Source organism: Elephas maximus, chromosome 12 (genome assembly GCF_024166365.1).
Source record: "Elephas maximus indicus isolate mEleMax1 chromosome 12, mEleMax1 primary haplotype, whole genome shotgun sequence".
NCBI classification, from domain to species: Eukaryota; Metazoa; Chordata; class Mammalia; order Proboscidea; family Elephantidae; genus Elephas; species Elephas maximus.
Window position 1 is genome coordinate 88,124,004 of NC_064830.1, and position 21,212 is coordinate 88,145,215.

The following is a 21,212-nucleotide window of genomic DNA, read 5'->3' on the forward strand; positions in this document are numbered from 1 at the left end:
CCCTGCCCCCGGCCTCCCCCAGAACTGAAATGAGGCCCAGGATGAAATGAGGCCCAGGAAGCAGTTACGGGAAGCAGGGGCAGGGTAGAAGAGGTCCATGCAGTAAATCCCCTCACTGAGGAGATTGGTTCCTCCTGATGACTGATGATCCATCAGCAGGGCCCAGTCGGTCCTCAATCCCGCAGACAGCCCAGGCCCCGCAGGCAGGGCAGCTGTACAGTGGTGCCATTTGTATGCTGCCCCAAGCCCCCCAGGAAGGGGCAAGGGGAACTGGGCTCCAGCTGCATCTTCTTTGGTTTTAATTCACCCACAGAGGGGGCACCTCTTCCTGATTTCCGCCAAGGTGCCATATGGCCTCCAGTCTCCCTGCCTGCACGTCATCAAAGCCCCATGCAGGAGCCCAAACAGGAGAAAGGGCAGCCCAGCTGGGGCATCCCGTGCTCCCCTCGCCACCCGCCTCCAACTCCACTGGCTCCACTGCTCAGCTGTCCCCTTCTCTCCATCCCCAGGGCTACTGTGGCCTCAGCCACCACCATTTTCCACCAAGACCCCTCTTCTCCCTGCCAAGACCCCCCTTCTTCCCTCTCCACCCCCATCTCCCAGGCCTTCCCCACACACAGCCAGAAAGAACTTTCCCAAATGCAGATACAGTCATGTCTGCCTCTGAAAACCTTCCTGTCAATGGCTCCTATCAAGATAAAGTCCATGACCCCTAAGGCAGCAGACCCCAGGCCCCCTGAGATCCATGCACTCCATCCTGTTTCTCTCTGCCACATACAACCACGGGACCTTTGCACATGCTGTTCCCTCTGCCCATGTTTTACCTGGCCGTTTCCTCATCCTCCAGTTCCGGCTGCGAGGTCCCTTCCTCTGCACAGCCCTCTTTGACCCCTCTGGTCTAAATCAGGTCCTTCCTTGGTTCACCTACATAGCACTTCTCATAGTTTGAAGTAATCTCTCCTCCACTGGAGTGTACACTGCGTGAGGGCAAAAACAGTGTCTTTCTTGATCACCGAGGCAGCTCCAGAGCATAGCTCAGTCCCCAGCACATGTAAGTCCCTCAGAAAATACTTCTTGGGTGAATGAAGCCCACAGCAGGCATGTGGTAGTGTCAGGATTTGAACCCAGGCCTGTCTGACTCCATGGCCCCAGGTACTTTCCTCCGTCTTTATTTCCTCCTAAGCAAGAGAGGTCGGCCCCCTGGCAACAGTCACCCTTCCCAGGAGATGAGGCTCCCCCAGCACAGCTTGTCCTCAGGCCTGGCTGCCGCAGACGAATGCCCATGAATCAAGTTGACATTTCCATTACCAGAGGGAGACGAGTGTGTGGCCGGGATGGGCTGGCTCTGGTGGGGGCCGCAGGATGAGTGCTCATCACAGCCAACACCATGGAGGGACGTCACCCAGTTACTTACTGAGGTCTGGGCCTACCCGCCAGCCAAGGACTCTGGCCCCAAGGGTCTTCTGGACATGGAGACAGAGGGAGTGACGTGGGCCAACGAGGGCACAACCCACATCAGTGTACAAAGCTTATGCAAACACAGATGAGTGTCCAGGGCTGGGACATGTGCTGTGGGGACTTTTGCTCAGCATCCACGCCTGCGTGGTATGTGTGTGCAAGGCCAGCACACAGGCATATAAAGCCAGCATGCATGCACACGTCCAGGGCCATGTGTGTACAAGGAGGCTCACGTGTGCTGTGAGGCTAACCTGAGCATGTGGAGTAAATACGTGCATGTCCAGGGCCAGGCATGGGTGAGTGCACAGTGTATCCAGGTGAGCACATATGTATGCATAAAGTGCTAACTCATACATGTACAATGTCAGCGTGTATGTGTGGACAGGCTCTGTACTTAGGGGTCAGGTAAGCCTCTGGTGTTCTTGGTAAAGATGGCATGTACCCACAAGCTCAGGACTCACGGAGACAGGGATGCTGGATGGGGTGCCCAAGGCAGAACAAAGATGCTGATTGACTGTGGGTCTGGCCAGTCAATGGACAGGTGTCGAGACTTGCAGCCACGTCTGCAAGTGAGCAGAAGATGGCCAGTCAACACGGGGGCTAGTGAGCCAAGAAAGCTGTTTTGGCCAAGTGGCAGATGGGGCCCCCTCCTTGCCTACCCAGGGCCCGGTGGGCTCAGCCGGCATCCCCCTGCCTCCCCACCAGGCAATGTCATCTACAGGTGAGGACTCCCTCCTCCCAAACTCAGGCAGACAGTGCAGTTTGCTCCCTGCCTGAAGACAGCCGTCATAATCACTCTCGGTCACCCTGTTAGGATACTCACCCGGCCCCCGGAAGTGCTTTCTGGTATCTAACCAGCAGCCTTTTTGCTGCAGGCTCCATGGGATTGGGAGACGCCTGGTTCTCAGCCCCTGCCTACCAGGTGGGAACAGGGGAACTTGAAGCTGGAGTGATCCCGTGGGCAGGGTGAAAATGACACTTTCTTGAGCATCACATACCATCATCACATTCTACTTGCACAATTATTTATTTAATGTTTTCCTTTAAGCCGACTCTCTTTATTTCAATGCCTATTTTCATTTCATCCTAAGCAATAACGTCTGTGAGATCCTGGCACTGATGTGCCCATTATACATTTTTTTCTAATACACGTTTACATAGACACAACTATTAAAATAGATTAAATTTTTGCCCGGGTGCCAACTGAAACCATCTCCTGGACCTCCACACACCAACTTCAGAAAGACCCCAGTAAGAAGAAAAAGCTCCCAAGATGCCTGGCGCCCAGGGCCAGATTCCTGTCTGACCCTGTCCCTCTCCAGCCCCGTATCTGCTATGGTTCCCTTTCTCCCAGAGGCCAAAGCCAAACTCCTTGTCCTGGCATTCAAGGCCTTTGTCACTTGGCCCCATTCTCTCTTCCAGACCCACTTCCTCTTCCACACAGGAGGTTCTCAGTATTTACTGAATGAATAAAAAATGAATTGAGGAATCACATACTCGATTAATCAATGCATGCATGCATGAATGAATGAATGAATGGGCACACACCTTCACCTGGAAGCCCCCCAGGCACCTGAGACTCCAGACATGGGCCGTCTCCATCTTCCCCCTGCCCAGCTGCCCAGCCCCTAGCCTGAGAGCCCACCTGCCTCTCCTCCACACCAGTCAGTCCCTCCTCACTCACTCCTGAACCTGCCCACATGGTTCCATTCCCTGGGCCCCTTTCCTAGCCAGGCCACTCTTTTCTCTCACTTGGGGTGCAGTAAGGATGGAGAAGGGGGTGCTGCCTCCCTACATGTACACTCTGCCAGCCACTGCAGTGATCTGCCTAAGTGGCCAACCTGGCCACACCCCTGCTCTGCTGACATGCATCTGCTGCTGCTGCCCCTGGATAAAGTCTAAGTTTCCCAAAGAGGCTTCCGAGTCCCTTCCCAGCAACTCCACCGCCCTCTGCAGCCTTATTCCTCACCTCCCACCCCCTGCCCCACCCTTCCTTCTCCCCATACCTGCCATCCGGACTATTTTAAAGCTCCTATAATGTCCTGAACTTCTTTCCCCCTCTACACCCTTGCCTGTGTGACACCTAGACAACCTCCATGTCTCAGCTTAAGTGTCATTTCCCAAAGAAGCCTCCCCTAGCCCCCCTACCCTAACCTTTGCTGATGCTTCTTTTGGGCTCCTGCAGCCCCGACTTCCGCTCCTCATCACAACAGCAAACACCCACAAAGCACTGACCGTGTACCAGGCTCTTCTAAATGCTTTGCATATATTCGATCATTTAATTCTCAGCACAACTTTAGGAGGTAGGTATAATGATTTTTTTTATAATGATTAGCCCCATTTAATGGATGAGGAAACTGAGGCACAGAGAGGTCAAGTAACTTGCCCAGAGTCACAAGTAGAGGAGCTGGAATCTGAACTCAAGCAGTCTGTTCCCAGAGCCGTGTACCACACCACTTCCCATGCTGCACTAGAAGTGTCTGTCTAGTGGTCTGCCCTGCTCGTCTGTGAGCTCTGTGAAGACAGACTCCCCCTCTGGATAGTTCAGAATTCTATCTCAAGTGCCTACCACAGTAGGAGCACGTAGTACGAGCACAATCATTAAACGGGTAGATAGATGAATACCCGGATGATGGTTGAATAATAAGAACAAGTGATGAATGGAAGGATGACTGATGGATGTCTGACACAAGGAAGGGTGACGGATGGATGGATGGATGGATGGATGGATGGATGGATGGATGGATGGATGGATGGATGGATGGATGGATGGATGGATGGATGGATGGGTGGGTGGGTGGGTGGGTGGGTGGGTGGGTGGGTGGATGGATGGATGGATGATGATGGATGGATGGATGGATGACAGATGGATGAGTGGATGATGGATGATAGATTTATGGATGAGTGAAGGAGAAGAAAGTGCTTTGATTGAGGGAAACCTCTAAAAATCTGTCTGGGAAGATACGATCTCTCTTGGGAAATCATTGAACTCTTTCTTGGGAGTCTTGGTTCGAACTCCAGCTCTGTCATTTGCTAGCTCTCTGTGGCCTTAGGCAAGTTACTTCATCTCTTAGGGCTCCACTTCATTTCTGCAACCCTAAATTCCTCATCTTTATGATAGGGACTGTTTCGCCAGGCACCTAAGCCCTAGGATTTTATTTAAAGGTGGCCCAGACACAGGGCAAAGGGTCCCCATGGGGGTCAGGGCATTGCTAAGCTCTCAGGAGAGATGTGGCTTCTCAAACTTCCCAGCTTAGGGCTTGAGTTTGAGGGCCCATCTCCAGACTACCCACATTTCCTGCTCTCCTCTCCCTGCCCTCTGGAATTCAAGGCAGCCCGTGCCAGCTGGGCTCCATCCTGCACCTGCCCCCAGGCCCGGCTTTGGCTCTAGGCTCCTGCCTGCCACACCCTCAGTGTCTGCCCCTTAGCTCAGCAAACCTAGGGCTATCTCAAGGAGCTGGCAGGTGGGGCAACTAGTAGCCCCAAGAGCAACTGGCCTTCACACACAGCTATAAAACAGGTCAACAAGCATTTATTGAGCCCCTGCTGTGTGCCTGCTGGTGACTCTCCCCCTGCAGTGCCAGCACAGCTGTCCCTCCTTCAGGAAGTCTTGCCCTCTGCCCCCCTCAAGGCTCTGCACCTCTGGGCACCTCCGGGCACCTCCTGAACTTCTTGGCTGGTCTGTGGGCATCCAGGCATTCAGTGGCTGGTGTCCGTGTCATTCCTGGTGCCAGCTGCACCCAGCAGGGCTCTGTATGTGGTGGTGGCAAGAGTTAGGGGTTGCTGTCCCAAAGTTGCCCTGGGCAGCCCTGTGCACTCCCTTGCCCCAGAGCTCTGAGACCCAGGCTGCCGCAGGAAGGACAGGCCCCGTATCTCCAATGAAGGCTGGCTGAGCTGACAGCACACAGGCCAGATATCCAGTGGCGCCTGACTAGTGGTCTTATGGCAGGTAAGTGGTGCCAGCGGTGGCCTGAGGTCCAGGAGCCAGGCTGGGGTGTCTGTCACACCCAGTGACCAAGGACCCAGCACTGGCGGTTCAGCTCTGGTGCCTCCTGTGCAGAACTCCTGGGCCAGGAATCCCCCATGTGTGGCTGGTGTCCTGCCAAGAGACAAGGCGGTCAGTGCTGAGGCCACCCTGCTTCACCCACAATCCATCTACCCATTGCCTCACCATCTCACACATCCACCCACTGGCATATACATCTACCAATATTCACTGCCATACACTTACCAACCCACCAATGGATCCACCATTCCACTTACAGTCTTCCCACTACCAACCCAAACACCCGCTCATCCACCTCCCACCTGTTAACACACCAGTACATCCACCACTGCACCCAATTAACACACCCATAACCCACCTTTCCAAGCATGTATCTACTTATTACCAAACACCCGTTTATCTACCTCTCCACTCATCTGCTTATATATCCACTAACTCACCAAGTAGCCAACCGACCAACCTTCTGCCCACCCTCTCATTCATCCTCTAACTCACCAACTTAACCGCTCATCACTGTAACCCTGCATCCACCCATCAACCCCACACACCCACCTGCCTACACATTCACCCAGCCTGCACTAAACCATTCACCTGCCCACTTTCTACCTACCCTTCCCTTTCACCTACCCATTCACCCAGCTGTCCCAGCCATTCTGGAACCATTGTTCCACCTAGCCACCCACCTACCCAGTAAGGTCTGCCTGAACTCCATCATGTGCCCACACATGTCCAAGGAGCTGTGGGAGGGTGACAAGGAGAACATGTGTAGGTGACTCTCCCACTCCTAGTCCTCACTTGGCCCCTGGGACAGTGAGCATGTCCATGGATTGCCCAGAGCTGACTTGGAGCAGCTCCCATTTTCCCTTCCCCATCATTACTTCCTAATGGTGCCCTGGGCGAGAGGAAGGGCTGGAAACGTCCTCCTAATCTCATGTACTCACTCTTTTGCCTTTTCCTTGATTCTCAGAAAGATCGCTCCCCTGCCTTCCTTCAAGAGTCTCCTCAAGGTCTTGCCAGCATGCCAGAACCATTCCCAACTCCATGCTGTGCCCCTGCCTTCACCCTCTGTCCATCAAGCCCTCAAGGCCCAGTTCAAGTTTCACCTCCTATAGGAAGCCGCCCTTGACATCCTTTCCCTGACCCTTAGGGGTCTCCCTCCTCCTGGAGCACCCACCTGAGCACACAATGTGCCAGCTTCACCCCTTTAGACTGTGAGCCCAAGAGAGCAAGGGCTGAACCCATGGTGGGTACTCAGAGGTGCAGAGAGCAAGAGGAACACAAAGGAAGGAGAAGACTGGAGTGGTGGGGTGAAGGGGGCAGAAAACGAACATTTACTGAGTATTTACAGCCCTAAACACCCTACTAGAGTCTATCCTTACAACAACAGTATGAGGCACATACTACCCATTTTACAGGTGAGGAAACTGAGGCTCTGCAAGGATAAGTAGCTTGCCTTAGGATTCATAGCCACGGTGGATCTGGATTGGATTCATTTCTTTCTGGTTCCAAACTTCAGCATTAAAAAAAAAAGGCGTGCTCTCTGCTGTCTTGTTTTTCTACTCTGCTCTCTAATGGATACTCAGACACACTTGTCACACTCTAGGGGTACACAGGCTATTTGTAGAAAGCCCCTGGAGGTGGGAATTCCTGCTGAATCCAAGCTCCTGCCTGCACACCTCCAGGGACAGCGAGCTCATTGCTCTTCCTCTCCCCACAAAGCAGCCCTGACTGTTGGGAGATCCCTCCTAATACCCAAGGCTAGAAGAGAACAAGAGAAGATGAAGGTGGTTATGTCAGTACTGGGTATGGGTTTCCTTTGGCTTTTTTTTTTTTTTTTCTTCCAGTTTTATTATTTTTATTGTTGGTGCTTTGCTAGTTTTACTATTTTTTTAAAAGGGGGAGGGGGATGGTGGGAAACATTTTACAAACATTCTGGAATCATTTGGCCTCGGGAGAAAAACATTTGTTTTGGCCCCAGTCACTGAAATGTTCTTTGGAAGCATTTGCTGCCAAAATAAAGGTGCTTGGGTTTTTTTGTTTTTTTTTTTTAAATCTGGAAGCAAATATTTGGTGCACAGAAGAGTTTGATTGTTTTTCTAAGTAAGTATTTAGAAGTGAGTGTAGCTGCTTTTACAGCCACCAACAGGCGGAACCCTGGAGAGTTTATTGGAACAGAGAGAAAGTAATCATGTATTTTTAAGGAAAAAGAAAGTCTACCATCACTATCCTTAAGTTAAATCAGGCTTTTTGTTTTTTGGATCCAAAAGCCAACTTGCTGAGGACTGGGGCTCTCTTCCCCCCTCCAACCTCCCAGAAGGCACTTGGGGCTCAGAGCCATTTACAGTGTGGGGGGAGCCCTGTCCTCACCATACCAGAGGAGTACCATCACTACTCGAGACATCCCACAGCCCACCAGAAACCCACCCACTTCCCCCGTCTCCCAGTTCCTTTATTCTTGGGCCAATCAGCAGTCATAAAAATCACCTTGTGCTACAGATTGGGGAACCCCAACAAAATGTCTACTGGACCCCAGCAAATAATGTCAATGGAAAAAGTGGGCCAGAGGCAGCCATCATGGCAGCCAATTGTTACCATAGGGAATGTGGGCTCAGATCTTCAAAAACTTCCATTGAAATTCTACATTTCAAAATAAAATCTTCTGGCTTTTAAGTGATATCAACTAAAGTTTAAAAAAAAAAATGTTTTAAATGTTTTGTGAGCCAAGTAACATCTCCCAGGTCAGATTCAGCCCATGGGAGGCCATTTTTGTGATCTTGAACTGTTTCCCAACCTACATCTTTATTCTGACTCCAGCTTTTGCTCGTGCTGGTCCCTCTGCTGGAAGTACCCTTCCCTGCTCTTCTCTGGTCACTGCATTCCCCACTTCTCTTTCAAATGTCGCCTCCTCCAGGCAGCCTTCCTCCCCTCCATGGTGCTGCCTCAGCACCCAGCATATCCCTCTCTCCCTTCGTGCTCATCACGGAGTAGTAGCCAGCTCAGTGTCAGTCTCCCCAGCTACCCTGGGGATTCTATGTGGACAGGGAGTAAGTCTGCTTCATCCCGCAACCCTCAGCCCCCAGCATCTGGGCAGACACAGAGCAAGCCCTGAGCTGACTTTCTTAATAAATAAAGAAACCATTGAGGAGGAGGATGGGGTGATTTCTGAGCTTGGAGGCTGAGCTCCACCCACCCTTTCTGCTCTGAAATCCTGTACATCACGAAGAGGCTTTTCTCTCAGCCTCTTCTCCTCTGGGCTATAGGCTTGGGGCAGGCCGTTACTGTATGTGGAGTCTGACAGTCAACGGTTCAAACCCAGGTTCCACTACTTATAAAACTTTGTGACACATACCAAACCAAAACGAAACCCGTTGCCGTCGAGTCAATTCCAACTCATAGTGATCCTATAGGACAGAGTAGAACTGTCCCATAGAGTTTCCAGGAAGCACCTGGTAGATTCAAACTGCTGACCTTTTTGGTTAGCAGCCATAGCACTTAACCACTATGCCACCAGGGTTTCCGTGATACATAAATACATACATATATCTAATATATATATTTATGCTGTGTGACTTTTGACAAGTAACTTCACCTCTCTGAGCCTGCAAATGAATGTGATTTACAAGAGTCAGCTAGTTAGTTAGATCAGCAGGCCCAACAGGTCCTCTGTATAGAAGCCCTTAGTTATCTGACTTTAGATACTGATGGATACGAAAATAACAAAGAGCCAGCACTAAAAGGGCTTAATGGCCTCTTTGCACAGATGGGTGAATCAAGGCCCATTGGTGGGAAGGGGCTTGTCCAAAGTCCCATGCAGAGAGGTGGTGGCAGGTATTGTGCTTTCAATTACCTTGGAGAACCCCAGGCTTAGCAGAGAACCTCCCATAGGAGTTCTCAGAAGCGGTGATTTCTATTCCTCTCTTAATCCAGAGATCAAAGCCAACATATTTAACATCCACTCTTCCAGTCTTAATTTTCCAATCCTTCAGTGGGAAACCTCTGACTAGAACTCTCTCCAGGGCAGCATGATCCTGGGGCCCAGCTCTCGGATCTGCTGAATTGAATTAAATCACACCCTTTGTTCCACAGTGGATTCCCCAGGAAGACCCTTCAAGACCAAGAATGCCAACACCACCACAAACATGCAGATGGGAAACCAAGGCACTTACAGGGGAAGTGATGTGGTCAAGGCCACCCTGCAGCTTTTAAAGTAATTAGTGAAGGTGGGCAGGCCCCAGGGCTGCACAGGTAGCTGGTCTTGGCGTTCCTGACCCATAGAAGCCAAGCCTAGCACACAAGAGCCAGGTCCTTTTATAAGGGAGTGCCTTCCGTGGCTCATCCACCCACTCTCCAAGGTGCTGAAGGCCTCTGCCTAGGACTCTCAGGCCTATCAGAGCCTTCTGTCCGTCTGCCCAACCTGGAACCCTGCCCTCCAGATAGATATGGCACTGAGGTATTTGGCTTTGGAGATCCAGCAGCTAGTGGCACCATTATCATTCTGCTGTTAGCTAAAATGTCACAGCTTTGGAGAGGGCATGCTGATGGCCTCATCCCAGTCGACCCTGCTCTATAAATTTCTGTCCTGAGGGACCTTGGAGGCACTGAAATATTTGGTAATATCTGTTTACTTTTTTCCTCCCCAGTCCTTCCTACTCAGTGATACGTACCATGAGGACAAAGCTCTGGTTTTATTCATCATTGTAATCCTAGCAGAGTCCCTGGTTGGCACAAATGGTTATGGGTTCAGCTACTAACCAAAAGGTTGGCAGTTTGAATATACCCAGAGATGCTTCAGGAGAAAGGCCCATGATCTACTTCCAAAATCAGCCATTGAAAGCCCTATGGAGTACAGTTCTACTCTGACACACGTGGGGTTGCCATGAGTCGGACTCAACTTGATGGCAACTGGTATGTTTTTGTTTTTTGTATTCTTAGTGCCTAGCACAATTCCAGACACAGTGTTAGAAGTCCAGATCTGCCAAATGAATAAACAACAGAAGATTCAGGAGGAAGGGCAGATTTATGTGGGATCCAAGGTTGGGTCTTCTGGTCCACCTTGGCAGGGTAGATTGTCTTGGCAGATTGAATAGGGGGCCCAGGCTTCTCTTCACTGGAGTCCATCTTCTGGGGACCCCATGTCCTTGTCCACACCTGGGATCAAGCTGAGTCCACTTAGCCTGCCATCTCTCCCCGGACCCATTGACTGCATTGTTCTCTTATTAAACATTTGTTGTGCACCTACTATGTGTTAGAGTCCATATTGGGTGCTATGTCTACAGACATGAATGAGACACAGACCTGCCCTCTGGGCCCTCACAGTCTAGGGAGGAAGACAGACACCTAAACAGATGAAGAGATGATAACAGTAAACATGCCTACAGCTTTTACCACATGCCAGAAACCATCCAGTGCGCCTCACGTATGTTGGTTCATTTAATCCTCTACAATATGAGTTAGGTGCCATTTGTATCCCCATTTTACAGACGAGGAAACTGAGGCCCAATGTCCAAGGTCTTACAGCTGGGATTTGAACCCTGGCAGCCTCAATCCAGAGGCTAGGCTCGTAACCACTGTGAAATTCTGCTTCATAGACACAAGGCTGTCCTGCCTCAGGACAAAAAAATGCAGAGATGAGCGTGACCACCTCCGTCAAGTAGTGAGGAGGGACTGGTTGCCATCCCAAGACATTTGATTGAGCCGCGAAAGCACTGTGAAAGCAGTAAATTCCAGTGATAGGCCTTGGTTTTCATCAAACAGAGGAAGAAGGCAAGTCACTTCAGGCAGAAGGAACAGGGTGTGAAAGGGGTTCTTGGCAGGCAAATGAGGTTTTCAGAAGGTGTGAAAAACCTAGCAATGTTGGTGTGGGGGGAAGGCAAGAAGCCCTGTGCGCCTGGAAGAGATGACACATATGGCCAGGGGGTGAGGATTATAAGGCTACAGTTGCTAAGGTTGCTGGGTGCCAGGAGTAAAAGGCCCAGCAGGGCCCCTGAGGGCTTACAGGACTCATCCCATACCCCAGGGGTTTCTGCCTCATCAGGCTCATAGGATACAGATTCCTGGGCCCCACCCCACATGGAGCAACTGAATTCTCCCGGAAATCTATAGTTTTCAACTGCCCTGGTTGCTTCCTAGAGTCAGGTGGAATTGGGGTGGCACGCCGTGGGAAAAATGGGCAGAAAGAAGAGAAGAATGGCCCAACTTCAGCTCATACAGACTGTGTGACCAGGACAAGGAACTTTGCCTCTCACGACCCAAGCATCTTCACTTGTAAAATGGAAATACTACTCACTGCACCTGCCTCAGAAACCCTGATGGCGTAGTGGTTAAGAGCTACGGCTGCTAACCAAAAGGTCAGCAGTTCAAATCCATCAGGTGCTCCTTGGAAACCATATGGGGCAGTTCTACGCTGTTCTATAGGGTTGCTATGAGCCGGAATCAACTCAACTCATTGGCAGTGGGTTTGGTACCTGCCTCAGAAACTCTGGTGAAAGGTTAGCAGTTTGAATTCACCAGCTGCTTCTTGAAAACCCTATGGGGCAGTTCTACTCTGTCCTATAAGGTTGCTATGAGTTGGAATCAACTCGACGGCAATGTGTTTGGTTTGGTTTTTGGTACCTGCCTCAAGGAACCCTGGTGGTACAGTGGTTAAGTGCTCGGCTGCAAACTGGAAGTTTGGCGGTTTGGACCCACTAGCTGTTCTGCGGGAGAAAGATGTAGCAGTCTGCCTCTGTAAAGATTTACAGCCTTGGAAACCCTATAGGGCAGTTCTACTCTGTCCTATAGGGTCGCTATGAGTTGGAATTTGATTCGACATCAGTGGGTTTGGCTTTTCGTATTTTGTTCCTGCCTCACAAAGTTAAGGTCAGGACTCAATAAGCGAAATCATTCAAACTTATTGATGACCTACCAAGTGCTAGGCACTGGGATTGCCACTGACTATGACAAGGTCCCTGTCCTTATGAAATGTCCATTCTAGTGGGGAGAGACTGGAAACAAACATGGTATCAAAGAAAGGCTCAGAGAGTGATAAGGGACTGAAAGAAGGCGAGAAGGGCTCGGTGGGAACGTGTGAGGGGGTGAGCCTGACGGTCACCAGCTGCGCGAGTCATTATACGGGTTTTAGATCTTGGAGGCTTGGGGGAGACATGATTAAGTTTGTGTCTTAGGAGGATGGATTGGAGGAGACTCGACCCTCGAAGCAGCATTTTCAGTCTAGAAGTTGCTGGATAGCTCTAGCAAGTGACAAAATGCAGACTTGCTACCTGGCAGTAGCTTCAGAGAGAAGGTATTGGCCCAGGGCTTAGTCCTGTTGACAGTCTTGCTACTCACAACGTGGTCTGTGGACCAGCAGCATCACTGGGAACTTGTTAGAAATGCACAGTCCCAGGCCCCACCCCAGACCTGCTGAATCAAAAGCTCTGGGGGCAGGGCCCAGCAATCTGTGCTTGAGCAAGCCCTCTAGGTGATTCTGATGTTAAAGTTGGTGGGATCCCTCAAGCCCCAGTTCCAGGGACTTGGACCTGTCCAAGCTGCAGGCCTGTCTGTGCTCAGAGCAAGTTCGCATTGATATTTATTTCAGAAGTATTGCCTGTTTCCATTTTAATAAAGGAAGCAACCCTAGAAGCACTATATTGGATTTGATTTTGATCTAATAAAAATGCCAAGTTGCTCTGGGCCCAGAAAAAGACTTCCTTGAAATTCGCCCTGCTATTTTTGGGGCAGCAGCGGCAGAGACCTGTCTAGACAGAGCTCCCAGAAGCCACCACTGTGCCGGCAAGTGACAGCTCTCACCTAGCCCAGCCTTACTGACGCACCTGGCAAAGTCAAAGTCTTGTCTTGGGCATTGAACTTGACAATTGCAATCAGGTCCAAAGCCCATCGCCCCTGAAAGGAAGATGCAGACACCTGGACCATATGGCAGCATCACCTCCGTCAAATGTCAAGTCTCATGTGCTTCCGAACTAGCTGGTGGCTCTGCAAGGCCCCAAAGGTAGGTTTCAAAAGTAAACTCTTTCCTCAGGGGGGTAAAAAAAACTGTGGCAGAATTCATATCACAGTAGCCAAAGAAAAAGTAGCAACTTTGGGGGCAGTTAAGACAATCGTAAGTTTATGTACCTGTTATTACATACGAGTGGCTGTTGGGATGGGAAGTGGTGAGAGCAACTTAGAGGATCAGAGTTACATCTGAACACCTACTATTTGCCACGCACTGTGCTAGGCTCTCAGGAGACATGCGAACAAAATCAGCAAGGTGCCTCTTCTCACGGAACTTACAGGAGACAGGCAACAAAACAAGAAACAAAGCAAGTAAATAAACGTGAAGGTCATCTGAGAGTGTGCTAAATGCTTTGAGGAAACCTGGTGGCATAGAGGTTAAGAGCTAAGTCTGCTAACCAAAAGGTCAGCAGTTTGAATCCACCAGGCACTCCTTGGAAACCCTATGGGGCAGTTGTACTCTGTCCTGTAGGATCGCTATGAGTCGGAATCGACTCCACGGCAAAGGGTTTGGGTTTTTTTGTTTAAATGCTTTGAAGGAAAGAAAACGCGCATGTAAGGGTGTCTGGGGAAGGTAGGTTAGGTCAGGGAGAGCTTCCCTGAGGAATTGGCCTTTCAGCTGAGACCTAAAAGATGAGCCAATGGCAGCCACGTGAGGATTTAGAGGGAGAGCAATCCAAGCAGAGGGAACAGCAGGCTCAAAGGCTCTGTGAAGGAGATGAGTTTTGTGGTGTGAGGGAGGAGAGGCTGGGGGTCTGCAAGTCAGAATAGGAAGACCCTCCTTGTCAGAGTAAGGGGAGAGACCTAAACACCAAGCTGAATTTTACCGCCCAGTGGTCCAGAGAGCTCAGCAAAGCCAATTAGCCTTTCAGAGCCTTAGTTCTTCACTGATATAACAAGAATAAAAACTCCTCCTTCCCAGGGCTGTGTCAGCCATCAAATGCAATGACAGTGAAGTGCTTAGTACAGACCTGCACACAGTAAGTGTTTAATAATGCGACTCCCTGACATTCCTCCTCCCCCGTTCCTCCTGCTGGAAAGTCAGCCCATCACAAGAGCCGAGCAGCTGCTGGTGCAGAAATATTGCAAAACTCATCCAGGCATTTCCAAAATATTTTCTTGGCTGAAAACCCACTAGCAGCTAACAGGCCACATGCTGGAGGCGAACTCATTTCCCTAGATGGTCTGATCAAGCCACCATCCTAGAGTGTGAGTGACCTGAGGACCAAGACCACGTCTCCTGGGCCCAGTGTCCTCAGGACCCTGCCGGAGGGCAGATGGCACCATTGACTGACACTGGGCAGTTTGCCTAGTGGGTAGGGCGTGGGCTTTGGAGCCAGAATGGCTGTGTTCAAATCCCAGCTCTGCCACTTCCTGGCTGTGTGATGTTGGCAAGCCATTTGACCGTCCTGTGCCTCAGTTTCTCTATCTGTGAAATGGAGCTGTATTTAGGATGAAGTGAGTGAATAAACAATACGTGTAAAGCCCTCAGAACATATGTAAGCAGGGCCAGATCATTCAACAGGCACGGTAAGCACGGTGCTTACCTTGCCTACCAGGTCATCTGTAGTGAATAAGTTCACATTTTTTCACCACATCAACGATTCTGCTTCTAGGTACGGCTGGCATCTGTATCTCTCGCAACCCCATGGCACCTTCCTACGAAATCAATGCCTCTTTTCAAATTTACAATCCCTGACAGGGTGGATGATCCACTACAGATTAGGACGTAAGCACAAGTAAGCCTATGCTTTCCTTGCTTATTGGGTCATCTGCCCCTGTATGTAAGTAAGAGACATGGTGGAACTGTGTTCTTCTTGTCCATTTTCATAATCAAGTCGAGGTATCGCCATTATAGCTGCAGAATCCCTACCAAGTTGGCTCATCCCTGCCCAAGTACCCCTTCTCCACCCCTCCCTCTCCGGCACCCTGCCCTTGCCCACAGCCAAATGAGGTGCCACCCCTCTCTGCTGTGACAGTGCCTGCACTGACCCCCATTGTAACTTTGACCACACAATACAATGAAGGCTGGGGTCTTGGAGCTCTCCAGGGTTGAGACATGCCTTATTTATCTCCAGCTTCCCGGGACCCAGCGCAGAGAAGCTTCTTCAGTAAAGATTTGTTGACTAAATGAACGGCCACCGAAGCAGCCAACTTCAGGATAGTTAAAATGGCCCACAGTTGGCACATTCCATATGGCAGAACTCGGGCAGGGTCCTGAGGTCACGGGGCCCAGCAGACGTGGTCTTGGACCTCAAGTTGCTCCTAGTCTAGGGCAGTGGTTTGATCAGACCATCTAAGGAACCGAGCTCACCTCCAGCATGTGGCCTCTTTGCTGCTAGTGGGTTTTTGGCCAAGAAAACATTTTGAAAATGCTTGGATGAGTTTTGCAATATTTCTGCACTGATTCACTAACTTAAACCTACGCAGACGCCTTGGTGAGCATACGGGACCCTGACGATAGTATCCCAGCCCGCCTGTGGGCCGTCACCCTCAGCTCTGACACAGATGGGGTCTTCTTCTCCTTCCCCGTGTTAACTAGGAGTCCCAGCACCTCCGCTCACACAGAGAGGCGGCTGTCCCCGCAAACGCCTGGGTACTTGATCAAAAAAGCACCTGGCTATTGAAGCGGAGGCTCTTTTCTTCCCTGAGAAACTGGGATTTGGAAAATCTCTGGGGACAGCTGATAGCTTCCAGCAGCCCCTTCCACAGTTACACTTTGAGTGCCCAGGGTTAGGGCCCTTGTGGTGCTGCTGTCTCTCCTGCCCCACACATTCTTCCCAGAAGGTCCCATCAGTCCCTGGGCTTCGGTCATCTCTATTCCTATTCTGTACTACCACCCTGTTAGTTCCCCATCCATCTACCCAGTTGCCTCCTGAACACCCCCACACACCCTGGACCCCCCCCCCCCACACACACACCCTTCAGACTCAACACGGACATCATTGCCCCTCACAGTCCTGCCACCCCCTTTTCCATATTCCACTCATCAGAGGCACCGTACCCTTGATTGTTCTTGGAAAACTTCAGAGCCTATCCTGGGTTCTCCCCACCCCACCCTCACCCCTTGTCAGTTAGCTCCATTTCTCAGACCTCAGAGGTTTGGCCTTCCCTCTCCCAGCTCCCAGCTGCCCTCAAGGTGAGCCCTGAGGTCTTTCTCCATCCTGGGTTTCCTGCCCACTCTGCAGGGAGCCTCTGAAGGCTGTGGAACATGCCAGGGTTCTCACCTCTCTCCCCTCTATGATGGACCTGCTTCCCTCTGTGACCACTGAGCCAGAAGCTCCCCAGCCTCTTCCATCCATTGGCTCCTGACCCCTTCCTCCAAGAACCCCCCAACCTGAGTACAGACCCTGAGCATGAAGCAATGGTGTGTGACCCAGGGTCCACCCCATCGCTCCTCCAACAGGCAATCAGCATTTGAAGGGTTGGCTGTCTCCCTGGGCCCATGCCCCCTACAAGAGCCCAGCCTCCTTCCTTCTCGGCCCGCCTTGAGTCCAGCTGGACTCCCCCAGGCTCCTCCTCATACCATCCTCTCCCTCCAAGCAGAGCTGTTTCTCCTTCAGTTACTGGGATCACAGGATTTGGAGTCAGACAGACTGAGTTCAGATTCTTAGTTTGGATTCCCCCAGAAGTAGACCCTGAGAGAACTCAAGGGTTGGTGACATATTGAGGAGGTGCAGGGAAGCTGGATGGGAACAGAGAAAGTGACACAGGGAGGGGCTCCTGCCAGGAAACACAGCAATCCCACTCAAGGGGTGAGGGAGCTAGGGTATCTATACAGCAATGTCTGTGGCACCCCTGCCTTCTGTGAGTGGTGGTGGAGGAAGCTCCCAGGTTCCGGAATACAGGTGCTGGCAGCTGGAAACCACTGGAGCTTCCTAAAAGGTCTGAGAGATATGGGCTGGGGTCTGACACATCTACCGTAACTGCTCTGCCGCTGACTAGCTAAGCTGCGTGACCTTGGGCAAGTTGCTCCTCGTCTCTGAGCTGAATTCCCTCATCTGCAAAATGTGGGCAGTGATCCTGGCCACAAGAACTGAGGGTCAGAGAGGATATGAGATCAGGCATAAAGAGCCCTTTGCACGGGGTAGGTGGGCAGGGAAACACACAGTGGGCATTCAGCGGGCTCAGCTGAGCTTTGAACATTGTAACTTCACTCTTACATTGGCTCTTGCCTTTTCTATCTTGAGCCAGGCCCTTTCTCTCCTTTTACCTCCCGTTTCTATTTGCTTTCTGCTCCAGACATTTGTTTTCCTAGTGAGTGCCCTAGATTCTGCCTTACGGTCTCCCCTACAGTGAGGCATATGAAGTCAATGCGTTCTAAGCTGCCAGAAGCATCCATGGCCCAAACAAATTGTATCCACTGTCACCTTCCTGACTTGGCAAATTCTATCCCAGACCTACAAGTAACCCTGGCCTGGACTTGAGCTTTGTCTTCGCTGCCTGCCTGCCTTTAATGCATCCTCATCTCCCTTATTTCTCAGCATCCCAACTCCCATCATGAAGGCTGGGGCTGCTATAAGCAAAGCACTTGCAGGCTGAGACGCCAGCCTCAGTGTCCCCATCCTTAGTGTGTGTCGATGGGATAACGCAGGGTGTAGGGGAAAGTTGGCCTGGCTCATCTCTAGGGGTTCTTTCTCCTCAGACAGCCGACGAGTCTGTAGACCAGGCTTCCATGGATGAGGCCACTTACGGGTGGGATATCTCTCATGGCGGCAATCTAAGCGAAGGTCCTCTTCCTCGTTCCCATCTCTCTTCTCGATCCTGTAAAGGGAACAAAAGCCTGTGTGAGAAACAGCGGGCTGAGCTGGCACAGATCCAGGACCTGAAAAAGTGCCTGTAGTCCCTCCCCATTGCAGGACAGTTTGCAAGACAACCTTCCACCCACTGCCCCGTGGGATCTTTACCACAACCCCGGGAGAGGGTGTCATTAATTCCATTTTATTGGTGAAGAAACTGAGGCACTGGGAGGTGTTGCAACCAGCCCAATGCCACAAAGCTAGTAAGTAACAGGCTGAAGGGGAGGCAAACCCATGTATTCTCACAAAAAGATATTCAGCTATGCGTAAACGGTATATTACTGAAGAATGTATGCAGCTTGATCCCGTATCTGTTTTGAAAACTATATACTGAGAGGCACAAAACTATTTGGCAGGATATATACCAAAAGGTTAATGGTGATTACCCTAAGTAATGAGAATAAAAATATAGAGGGTTAAATCTAGAGCCTTTTTTTTGCTTAACTCTACTTTTTAATTTTGTTGGCAATGGACTTGTTTCTTGTTTATTTTGTTGTTGTTGAGAATATACTCAGCAAAACATACACACCAACAGTTTCTACGTGCACCATTTAGTGACACTGATTACATTCTTCGAGTTGTACAACCATTCTCATCCTTTTCTGAGTTGTCCCTCCCTCATTAACATAAATTCAGCACCCCCTAAGGGTGAGTTGCTGTTGTCACTTTGATCCCACAAAGATAGTTCTTAAAAGAGCATAATACTGAAGGCAGACCTTTTCTTACTGGTTAAGCTAAACTATTGTTTGGTTTTAAGAAGACTTCAGGAGATCTTTTTGGTTTAAGGTTTAAAGATCATCTCAAGGCAATAGTTTAAGGGGTTTATCCAACCTTCATGGCTCCAGAAAGTCTGGGGTCCATGAGAATTTGAAATTCTGTTCTGTGTTTTCCTCTTTTTGGTCAGGGTTCTTCTACAGAATCTTTGATCAAAATGTTCAGTAATGGCATCATCCTGAGACCAGAAGAATAAGTTGGTGGCCAGCCACAACCGATGACTGCCCTGACCGGGAGCACAACAGAGAACCCCTGAGGGAGCAGGAGATCAGTGGGATGCAGACCCCAAATTCTCATAAAAAGACCAGACTTAATGGTCTGACTGAGACTAGAGGAATCCCGGTAGTCATGGCCCCCAAACCTTCTGTTGGCCCAGGACAGGAACCATTCCTGAAGACAACTCATCAGACATGGAAGGGACTGGACAGTGGGTAGGAGAGATATGCTGATGAAGAGTGAGTTATTTGTATCAGGTGGACACTTGAGACTGTGTTGGCATCTCCTGTCTGGAGGGGGGATGGGAGGATAGAGAGAGTTGGAAGCTGGCAAAATTGTCACGAAAGGAGAGACTGGAAGGGCTGACTCATTACGGGGAGAGCAAGTGGGAGTATGGAGTAAGGTGTATATAAACTTATATGTAACAGCCTGACTTGATTTGTAAATGTTCTCTTGAAGCTCAATAAAAGCTAAAAAATAAAAAAAAAAAAGTTCAGTAATGGTAGCCGGACACCTTCCAGTTCTTCTCTTCTCATGCAAAGGAAGCAATTGTTCACGGAGGCAATTAGCTACGTATTCCATATCCTCCCTGTATTCCTGACTCTCCTTCTTTCTCTGTTGCTCTAGGCGAACAGAGATCAATTGTTATGTCTTGGATGACTACTTGCAGGCTTTTAAGGCCCCAGGTACCACACAATGAACTAGGAAGTAGAAGAGAAGCACTAAACACATTATTAGGCCAATTAACTGCGATGTCCCATGAAACCATGACCCTAAACCTCCAAGCCAAGGAACCAAATCCCATGAGATTTTTGGTTGTACATAAGAAGCCTCAGCAGCTACCCTTTTTTATTGTTGTTGTGGTTGTAAATATATTTATGGCAATGGACTTTTATTAGCTGTATAATTTTTCTTAATTAAATTTAAACACTTTCTAAATATAATTCTGCATATTAACAAAACTCCTTGTCTTCTAACTTCTAGCACAGTGATCTTTTCCACCAAAACCGCAGGAGTTTTTCAAGTGTGGTTTCCCTCCCCAGCATCATACGACTACCAGTTCCAGAGGGTGCTGCCCCTATTGCCGTGGCAGGGGATGATGAACACGGATCAGAGGCTCAGAATATCACTCTTGGTCAATGACACGTAGAATGGAGGCAGCTGCATGCTCCCTGACACGGTTCTAGACCTAGACCCTCATTCCTATCCCACCAATGACTGGGCCAGAGAATGGGTGGGACCACATTCACTTATTTCACTCCTTCATTTGTAACCCAGATAAATTCCAGAGCTCCGCATGGCCCAGCCCAAAGGCACATCACATTTACAGAATCACGATCTAGTTCCCTGAAGTAAAAAATAATTCTAATCATTATTGTATCTCTTAAGGAATACTGAAAGTCCTCTAATTCACAATCTCCAGCCCCACTTCTCAACATTTTTCTCCATTCCTCTCTTTGCTTTTGCATGCCTTCAGCTGTCCTGAAACCTTTTTCGCCCTGTGTCTCACTCTCACTGTTTCCCCCAAACTCTCTCCAGTGCCTTCAGCATGGTGTCTCCCTTTTTCTCTACCCTTCCTTTCTTCCCATGCTTATCCTCTTTTCCTTCATGCAAGTAAGTCTCAATGCCTTCCAAAAACAAAGCCCCATACCTGTCTTTTTGATTCCTCCCACCACCTCTTATTCCTAATTACATAGGAATGTCTAGAAGCTTGGGGTTAGGTAGGAGTCAGGGGGGGGATTTGGTAAATGACAAGGAAGCAATGCTAGAAATGTCCTTAGCAGAAGGGAGAGAAATACTCATAGATGGATAGTTTTGGTCCCTGAAATCATTCATTCGTTCATCCGTTCATTCGACAGGAATTTCTTGAGAACCTACTCTGTGTAGTTTGCACTAGAGGCTGTGTAGAAAACAGAAATGTCTATTTCACAGTCTGTCCTCAGAGAGCTTCCAGTCTAGTAGGAAAG

At 49.9% G+C, this 21,212-nt stretch overlaps 1 protein-coding gene across 1 annotated transcript in view; it reads right to left on the reverse strand.

Annotated features, from left to right (window-relative positions):
• Nucleotides 1-4,920: 4,920 nt before the first annotated feature.
• GSG1L (GSG1 like) overlaps nt 4,921-21,212 on the reverse strand; it is a 275,202-nt gene continuing 258,910 nt past the window's right edge. Inside the window, exons 6-7 of the mRNA XM_049904399.1 lie at nt 18,150-18,220; nt 4,921-5,557 (exon numbers count right to left, since the gene is read on the reverse strand). Of these exons, the coding sequence (XP_049760356.1) occupies nt 5,460-5,557; nt 18,150-18,220 (169 nt within the window). The 3' untranslated portion in view covers nt 4,921-5,459. The remainder of the gene's footprint in view (nt 5,558-18,149; nt 18,221-21,212) is intronic.